This window comes from Gavialis gangeticus, unplaced genomic scaffold (assembly GCF_001723915.1).
Source record: "Gavialis gangeticus isolate Ggan-Ray unplaced genomic scaffold, GavGan_comp1, whole genome shotgun sequence".
NCBI classification, from domain to species: Eukaryota; Metazoa; Chordata; order Crocodylia; family Gavialidae; genus Gavialis; species Gavialis gangeticus.
Genome location: NW_017729016.1, coordinates 7,348,050 through 7,357,205, shown reverse-complemented (window position 1 = coordinate 7,357,205; position 9,156 = coordinate 7,348,050). Strand labels below are relative to the sequence as shown.

Sequence of the window (9,156 nt, the reverse complement as noted above, 5' to 3'; positions counted from 1 at the left end):
CCCAGATCCCCCGCGTGCGTCGGCCCGCGCCGGGGAGCGGGATCCGTGCAGAGCCGCCTCTCCTGCAGGCGCTCGCGGGGCCAGTCAAAGGAAACCAACATCGCGGTGCAGCTCTGGCAGGTTCACAAGCTTTTAATGATAACAGCAGGCGAGAGCGACACACCGGCAGCGACAGCTTTTCTGATTGTCTAAAAATACAGCACTTGCTCCGTAAAGGTCACCTGGAAAAGAACACACTTTGCCTCGGTCTGAACATCGATATGCTGGTGCCACGCGAGCCTGGCGGCTGCACAGAGCCTTCCAGTTACCTCGTTAGGATTAAAGTCTTAGTCAAACAAATGTTTCTTCCACGGGGCCGGATTACATGGTGGTGGAGTCGCGGAACTCAAATACGAAACAATCTGACTAAATTTGAGATTTAATTGATCTTTTGATGACTTTGTAAATGTCTGGCAAGAGGGGAGATGCTTCTCAAACAGGAAAATCTACACCCAAATGATCTCAATTTGAATAATAAGTATTCAGTCCTTGTTTGGTAAATATACCCAGTGTTAATGGTGCTTAATGGTGCCTGTAATTGGTGTCTAAAGTTATTTAAAAGTAAATTTACTAGAAAATAATTAGCAATTTTATAGTTCACTACTTCCTAATTTTGTTGATAAAAGTTTTTCAGCGGTCCTATCAGATGACACAACAATGCAGTGCGGCGGGTAGGCTGCTTCCGCGCTGCCGGGAGATGGAGCACACAACACCGAATAAAAACATTTTCCCCCTAAGTTCTTCCCCTGGAAGCCAGCCCTCCCTTGCCTTTTATTATGCAGTAAATTAGCCTTAATCAACGCCGAGTGAAAGTTTCCAGGCGCAGTTCAGGGATTTGTTTGTCGGTGACCTTGGGAGTGCTGAACCTGAGCCGCGGGAGTAGAGAGGGACCTGGTTTCCTCATTAGCGGAGCATCTTTCCGTAATGAGCTTGTGGCGACACTCCGGCCAACCTGCGCGCAGCTGTCCTCCCAGCGCCTCTGATGAGCGCCCGGGCTCGCCGAGGGCAGGGGAGGGATGTCAGCAACGCGCTCCCGGCCGTGCACCGCTCTGCACCACGTGCAGCTCGGACAGCTGGAGCCGGGGTGCCAGGCCGGGGCGGGCAGGGCGGTCACCTGGGCTCGACTCCCATCCCTGACGGGCAGGGAGCCCTGTGCCCCCTGCGCTCCCAGTGGGCAGGGGGGTCATGCAAAAGTCCCTTGAGCCAGGATGGTCTGGGGGTCACAGCCCGGGCCTCGACCTCCTTGGATGGGGTGGGGGTGCACCCCAGGGTGCCAGTGAAATCCCCAGCCCCGGTGCTGCTCCCGGCACTGCCCGGAGGTGGCCGCAGCTGCCACGTTGGAGGCTGATGGAGACCTTGGGGTGCCAGGGCCTGTGACCGCTCCGTGCAGGCCTGATTCCCTATCTGTAGGGCCGTGGGGCATCTGCAGCAGCTCACGGTGCATTTGGTCCCTGTGCCCTCCTCTCTGTGCAAGATCAGTTCCTGCTCCGGAGCCGGGGGACGGTGCCCTGTCCCTGCGCACAGGACAGGAGCCGCGGGGCGGGTGGTGGGCAAGGCCTAGAGGCCTGCGCCCCGTACCAGGCCCCTGCCTGCCGGCGACACGGCTGTCCCCGCTCTGTAGAGCAGGTCGGCGAGCTGAGGAGAGCTACTCAGCACCCACCCCGGTCGGGGTAGCGTCGTTACCTCCCAGCAATGAGCCGTGCACCTTCTCAGAGCAGGGGAGCGTGTGCGAGTCATGCACTTGAGGCTGCACGTGCTGCCCATGCCTGTTTCCTGACGTGCCCCATCTCCTTGCACCCGCCACCCACGGATGCTCTTGCTGCAGCAGAGCCGGTTCCCTGCCTGCCCGTGGGGCCCGAGGTCTGCTCTGTGCTGCAGGCATCTCCCCCGGGGACAGACCGGGTCCAGGCGCCCGTCCCGTGCAGGGCCCATGCGACGCTGGGGCAGTGCCGCGACTGCCTCTGGTCTCTGCCCCTTCCCCCCCAGACTGCAGAGAAACAGAGCAGAGAGCGGCAGCTGCTACAACGGTTTATTATTCAGTGCCGTGGGTTCAAGTTCAGACGGAGATGTTCTGCCATCAGGTGCAGGGCGACACACACACAGACGTGTTGGAGGAGGGTGCAGCTCGGCGGTTTGGTTTCAGGAGGATGAATTCTCCATTTCCAGTCTCTGAACCATAAAGTACCAGATTTTCCAGCACAATGAATCATCCAGTCTGTGTGTATAAAATTAAATATAATTTATGCTTTGCTAATTGAAATCAAATACAAAAATTCAATTTCCTGTGTGTTGTAACGCTGACATTTAAATAGTAAAAAAAAAAGAAAAGGAAAGTTATTAACCCAACTCTCTCGCAGCAGGTTGCTCGCGCTCTCACCAGATAGAAAATAATTCCTCTGTCAAATTAGCACATTACAAATGCAGACACATGTAGCTGGGCGCACGGGCACGGTGGAGCACACAGCAAAGGGACTGCTGGAAACCGAGCTGAGGCGGGGGGCAGCCGCGGGCCTGGGGGCTGTGGCAGGGCCAGGAGTCTCTCGTGGCTCCGTGTCCGGAGCTGCAGGCACGGAGTCTCTTCTTCTCCCGTTGCTCAGCGTCTCCTCCCGGGATCCGGGACGATGCCCACATCAAAAAGAAACCTCTAGGGATGGGACGAGCAGGGCGGCGTGGCCCGGTGGGGTCCCACAGTCACACGTGGGACCTGCCCCGGAGCACGTGGGGGTGCTCAGCCCGTCGGCGCTGCGAGCTGCGAGCTGTCCTCAGAGCACGGGGAAGGGACCCGGCTCAGCGCCCGAGTCCCATGGCACCGCTCGGCTGCTGCTGTGGGGCACCAGGGTGGGCCACGGTGCTTCATCGGGGGGCAAGTGGGGAGCTGCTTCCCCTGCCCAGCCCCAGGCCCTGCGGCAGGTGGATCACGACGCGCTGGCGGGGATCTCTCGACGCTCTTTGGTCTCTGGGGAAAGGCCCTGTGAAAAGAGCACGGGCGAGTTGACGGTGGGTAATTCAATGCCACTAGCTGCGCCACCCCGGGTGCAGTCAGGGGTGCCAGGAGGGGCCACGAACACGGCGGGGGTGAGATGGGCGCCCTTACGGGGGCTTCGACATTGACGGACGGCTCCTCCTGCAAGGCGGCCGGCCAGGACGGGGAGCATCACCGCTGCCCGAGCTCAGGCCCCACCACACGGCCTCGTCGCAGCTGCCTCCAGACTTCACGCCCGGTCACGGCCCCTGGCTGGAAGCCTCGACCCGGGAGGTGCAGACAGCCCCGGTGTCGCCAGCCCCAAGTCCTCCCTGGGGCTGGAGGATAACGCAGATCCCAGGGAGGGGCTCAGCCCTTGGCAGGATTGAACCAAGAAGGAGAAAGAGGCTTCACCGGCAAATGAAACAAAGTCTTGGGCGTCCCTTGGGGGCCGCGGGAGAAGCGCCTCCGAACCCGTGAATCATCCTGCATTGCCCTGCAGCACAACACGGCTCCCGCTTAGCAGCAGCAACGACACTTTTATATTGCACGAAACCATTTCAAGTTGCCCCTGCAATGTATTTCCAATCTTCTTGGAGTCAGTTCTGGATCTGCAGGTCTGTGAAGACGCGCCTGATGTCAGAATCTGCTTTTAAATCTAATCAGGCTAATGCAAACTGGCATTCGCTGCCGCGGGACTAATGTGACGCTCCTCGAACCCGGCCCGCGGTCTCCATTTGACAAATGAATTTAGCTCGTTCCTTATACAACCCCGAGCACGAGCAGCGCCTTATGGTGTAATGAACCACATGACAGGCCATGAAACCCGAAGCAGGTTCAGCTCGTTGCCTGGCTTAACAGCGATTTCCCCCAGTTACTTGGATCCACGCGGATTTCGTGCTGCCTGACGCAGCGCGGGGCCGGCCTGGCGACGGGTGCGCACGCCGTCACCTTTTGTGCGTGCTGCTTTCAAACGGCAGCAAACGCAGACTCTCAGAGGAGCGCTGCGGCTTCAACCAACAAAGTGCACGGCCCCCCCGGGATGCCCTGCTGCCACTCCGTGGGAGATGAAATAAAAGGGAAATAAAAAGGACCCCCAGACACCAAGGTTGTTTGCCGTTGAAATCACCCAGAGGAGGGGAGGGCTCCCTCCAGCTAACACCGCGTTTGCCTTTTGTTCCTGCCACCACGGGCTCTGGCTCGGCAGCCGGCGTGGGAAACAGGCAGCTGTGCTGCACGGCTGTCTCGCTGTGCGCGGAGAGGGGCGCGCGGCCCGCATGGGCACGGCCGTGGTGCCAGCTGTGCTCGGGGCTTGTTCGACATCCTCCGCCTGGGTTTGCGCCTCTGCCTGAGCGTGCCGCTTGATCGCTCCCCCCTGCACGCGCAGATCTGTGCAGGGCCGCGAGCTCGCTGCGCTCCCGCTGGAAATGAATTCCCTTTCTGCTGCAGGTTTTGAAGCCGAGATGAAGAGCGTTTCACCGTGCCGCAGGGTCCCGCTTTTCAAAGGTGCCAGGCGCAGGCAGGCCACAGAGACTCCCGCGGCATTCGCAGCTGCTCGGCATCTTTGAAAGCCGGAGCGGCACGGGGGCTTTGCACAGCGCGCCAGCTGTTGTGACAAGGTCTTATCTGGCAGGGGGTCCTTCTGGACCGAGAGCTCATTTCCACGGTTGCACCAGCAACAGCAGCCTCGACTTTCATCTGCAAATCCTGCTCTGGAGTCAGGCCGCCGGCCCACCTGCCGGGGGGCCGCAGGCTCCCGAGCACGGTGCTAGCGCCCTCCCCACCCCTGGCACAGAGCAGGTGCTGGAGCCCAGGATGGGCCCCCAGGAAACCACCCCAATGTCAGGCCCCTTAAGTGCCAGGGCCAGCTCATCTAAGGGGCATTGCCAGGCGCCCGGGGAGGCCCCAATCCTGAGCTCCCTGCACACCGGAGTGACGGGAAGCCACAGGACCAGCAGTGTTACCGCCAGCAGCGAGAGCAGAATCGAGCCCAGGGTGCCTGGCACTTGGTAAATAGTATACTAATTAGTGCAATGTGCAATGGAGGTGGAGCCTCTCCTTGCCATCCCTTGGCTTCCCCACCCCGCCCAAGCGTGCGCGTGTGACCGGGTGCGTGCCGCGAAATACCAGGGCTCTTGCAGCTAGCGAGGGAAAACCGGAGCAGAGCGGAGGGGATGAGACCTACTGCCTCGCCTGGTCCCTGTCGGGCTTCGCTGGCGCGGGCAGGGCTCAGAACCTCCCCCCCAGCAGCGCCGCCCGGCCCCCCACTAACGGCAGCACAAGGGGACGGGGCAGCCCGGGCGGAAAGGTGGGGCCCGACCCCGCCACGCGCGAGTCCGAGAGCAGAGGGGCTCTCGCGCCCTCCCGCCTTCACTTGTCACTTCCTTCCTGCTCCCACTGGAAATCCTGCCCCGTCATTTGGTAGAACATGACGTTGAACGGTTTGTAAAACTTCCGCAGTCTGTGGATGACGTCGGGGTCTATTTTGGGGTGAGTTCGACCCTTGGACTTGCCCAGGCACCGGGGCGGGCTGCCGTCCTCCGGCTTCTTCAAGCAAGGGAACCCCTTGGTTTTATTGAAATAAAAGTGTTTCTCCGTCACCAGCCTTTTGAGGCCCAGGAAGTCCTGGACCTTGGCCATCTCGCCGGCAGGGTCGATGATGAGCCGCTCGCCGCTCACGAAGAGGATCTGGGACAGGGGGAAGTACTGGAGCCAGTTCTCCAGGTGCAGCGCGTAGATCCCGATGCGGATGGCGCTCCAGGAGGCGTCGATCAGCCCCAGGGTCCGGTTCTTGAAGGCCAGCACCTCGAAGGTGGGGATGTCGGGCTTCTTGGAGAGGGTCTGCGTGTAGTCCGAGATGGCCCTGGTCACCGGGTTGCGCACCACCACGATCAGCTTGGTGTCCTTGGCCATGGAGTGGATGCGTTTCGGGGCCTCGTTGGTCACGAAGTAGCTGGGGGTTTTCTCCATCGTTATCTGCCCCTCCAGCGTCTTGGGCATCACGTTGCTGCAGAGAGAGGAAGCGGGAGAGAGGGGAAGAGAGGTTAGTTCTGCAGCCGGATCCCGGTCGCGTCCCCAGCCCGCCCTGCCGGTCCAGTCCGGTCCGCGCAACGCCGGCGCCAGCAAAGCGCACCGCGAGCGCGGCAGTGGGCAACCAGGCGGCCTCCACGGTCCCCGCCACTCTCTGCCTCATTTGTCTGCAGACGTGGCAAGCGCGCCCCGCGTGTTCAAACTGGTCTCAGTAACGTATTATACAGTCAATTTGCCATAGGCATATGTAGACAAAAGTTAATTGACAATAAACCTGTACAATACCTGTCTGTACAGCAAGCCATCTGCTACCATTTGCTCAATTAAGTCTATTCACTTCAGAGCCATGTACCGAAGTGGTGCATTTAGAATTACACAAGACCTTTTTGTTATGATGACATGCTTTTAAATGTCTCAGCTAATAAAACTTAATACAGAATAAGATCCCTGGCTTCTAGTACAATAATTAAATTTATTTACTATCTTGTGTGTGAGAAAGAATGACTTTTCTTTTATCTCTAATTCACATGCTCTGTCAATAATTAATTGCTGCTGGGTTTTGAGCTTCCTGTGCAAGCACTTTTATTAGCCAAAAGGAATTTGCCTGCTGGATAAATTAACGCGCAGCAAGCCTTTCCTGGATAACAGGCTATCGCATTGCACGGAAACCGCAGCCAGGCCCGCGCGCGTGCAGGAGGGTGCAACCCCCGTGCACAGGCCACCGGTGCAAGCCACTCCGTTAGGCGCCCAGCAAGAGCACGGCAGCACCGCTTTGCCCTCCTCGGCTGCTGGCTGAAGTGGTGCGGTGCCTGGGGCTAGCGCACGTGCTGCGCTGTGGTTGCAGCCAGCTCCCCGAGCAAGGGCAGGGCGGCTCAGCCTGCTCCCCGCCTGCCCTCCCCGCGGGGCACTGCACTGGAGACCCTTGTTACCGCCTGGGAAACTTGCCTCCGGCTGCAAAGCAGCAGGCTGCCGAGCCCTGAGGAAGGCTGCAGCTTGCTAGAGCCCACGAGAGGTGCGAACCCCTCAGCAGCTTTCAACACCCGCTTTGCACCAACTCGGAGGACCAGAGAGGCCGTGCGAGGCGTGGGACCCGCAGCGCCTGTGCTCTCTGCGAGGCCCTCCCGCCTCCGCTCCTGGCTAGGGGCAGGGGACCCGTCACGGGGGAGTTGGGCCTGACAGACCGAAATACCTGAGGCTTGCAATGAGGGCAGGGGGCTGTGTGTTCCTGGGGGTGCTGGCTGTGTGCGCACACACCCCACGGCTTGCTTGGCCACCGGCTTGTTCGGTCACCGAACGCTGCCGCGGCGGGTGAGGAGCAGAGGGAGGGTGTTTCTGCAGGGGGTTAGCGCTTCCCCACTTTGCCTGGTGCTGGGGCATGACGGGGCCTGGGGCTGAGCGCGGAGAAGAGCCCCTGCCCAGCGCTGGCGCAGCTGTGGGGCAAGGCAAGCGCATGCAGCACCTCTCCGCACTGCGACGCTGCATCCTCACCGCAGGCTTCTGCCGAAACCCACGTGTCTGGGCTTGAAGCGGTTCTTCGAGCAGCACCGGGGTCCCTGCCCTGGCGCTGGTGTCACACGGCAGCCCCCGGCAAGCCATCGTTTCGTGGCTGGACCGCAGCACGTGTGCGACAGCTCGCCCTGCCACGTGTGCATGACTGCAGGATGCAGACTGCATGCGTGTGCTGAGCAATAGCGGGACCTGCTTGCCTGGCTCTTAACGCCGGCCCAGGATGCAGGCCCAGGCCAGGGCTCTGCTGGCTCGAGTCTTCCCTGGTGTTGGGAGAGCCCTTGAAGCCCATCGGAGGCTGCGTCCCCTTGGACAAGGGGTATTGCTTTAAGAACAATTACTGGAGAAAAACAGTCCAATGTGATGATGATGCCTCTTGCCACCTGCATCCCCTTTTCCAAGTCCTAGATCCGCCCGTGTCGGGGGAAAAGGGTTCCCGGGTCCTGCAGTCCAGCTCACCCACGGCTTTGACACAAGAAACCAGCACGCCCGCCCCAGCACACCCTGCCTGCAGCGTCCTCGCCGTGCTCTGCTAGAGCCCAGCCCACGGCACGAGGGACCCCCCGGCTGCCTGCCAAAAGCAGGTCTCCCCTCACTCCCAGTGATACAGCGGGTCCCATGCGAGACGTCACAGAAACCCTTGGCCTCTTGCAGGGCAGGCAGCTGTGTTGCCCAAAGCCGTGCTCCTGCTGCCCACGGTCACGGTCTCTGCAGAAAGGTGATGACGGCTGCATGCTTTCACCGCTCTTCGGATGGCAGCAGCACCCGGGAAACGCACGGCTGCAAGGCTGACACCTGCCCCAGGCCTTGCCCTGAGAGTGAAGCCTGTAACGGTGCCTGGTTGTCCTGGCTAGGGGGGCGTCTGTCCTACCGACCTGGACATGAGGAGCGGCATCTACCCCAGGCAGGTGGGGGTGAGGCCAGAGAGCCGGGCAGAGCACAGCTGGGGCGAGGGTGCCAGGCACCGGCTCTCTCGGGAGGGAAGCAGCGGAGAGGCCTTGCAAGTGCTACTGATCTGAAGCACGCTGGACACAAGCTGCTGCGGACGGCGGCCAACAGCTGCCACTGCTCCACACTGCAAATTCATCCCATCAAGCCCCGGGAGTTGCACCTGGGCCCTCGCCCTTTTCCAATCTACCCAGGCGGCTCGGCGGGGCTGCCTTCCCATGGAAATCGCCCTCTCTCGCACTCGCCTCTGAGAGCCACTTGCCAAAAATAGCTCCCGATCTCTGTATGTGACCTGCCGCCCTCGCTCCTGGGCACGCAGACGTGCCCCCAGCCCACGGGACCGGCCGGCCTGCCCCGGTGCAGGGGCCGGGCGGCACGAGCGCGGCCGTGCAAAATTCCCCATTCAGTTCCTGAGCCAACGGTGGAGAAATTTGGAACCAAAAGGCTAAAATTTCTGCATGGGAATTAGGCTGGTCGGAGGCAGCTGAGCAGAACAGATTAAAGTGACAGGAGGGAGCTGATGGATTTTGTGAGCCGGGGTGTCGGAGGCGCTTGCGGGCAGCCGTGGAGAGGATTGAGCGCTGCACAGGGCTGCGCAGGCCACCCCGAGTGCTAATCCTCCTCCGCGGGGAGCAGGGACGTGAGCTGCCCTGTGAATACGAGCCCCAGCA

General features: G+C 60.6%; 1 protein-coding gene and 1 long non-coding RNA gene across 2 annotated transcripts; both read right to left on the bottom strand.

The window, feature by feature from the left end:
• Positions 1-2,053: 2,053 nt before the first annotated feature.
• LOC109294438 lies at positions 2,054-4,745 on the bottom strand. The gene is made up of 2 exons (XR_002096521.1): positions 2,417-4,745; positions 2,054-2,254 (listed from the first exon to the last, which is right to left on the bottom strand). It is a non-coding gene; the product is annotated as an uncharacterized LOC109294438 (long non-coding RNA).
• Positions 4,746-5,063: 318 nt separating this feature from the next.
• On the bottom strand, positions 5,064-7,627 carry LOC109294294 (heparan sulfate glucosamine 3-O-sulfotransferase 4-like). Its single transcript, XM_019512593.1, has 2 exons — positions 7,543-7,627; positions 5,064-6,051 (listed from the first exon to the last, which is right to left on the bottom strand). The coding sequence occupies exons 1-2, from the start codon at positions 7,625-7,627 to the stop codon at positions 5,372-5,374; spliced, it is 765 nt and encodes a 254-aa protein (XP_019368138.1). The 3' UTR covers positions 5,064-5,371.
• Positions 7,628-9,156: the final 1,529 nt, after the last annotated feature.

Bases quoted from the DNA above. Each gene is read 5' to 3' on its own strand.
- LOC109294294 (XM_019512593.1), bottom strand. From the start codon at position 7,627: ATGGCTTGCCGGGGGCTGCCGTGTGACACCAGCGCCAGGGCAGGGACC. The intron at 6,052-7,542 runs GTGGGTTTCGGC...ATCCGGCTGCAG, and splicing joins ACCGCTTCAAGCCCAGACAC to AACTAACCTCTCTTCCCCTC.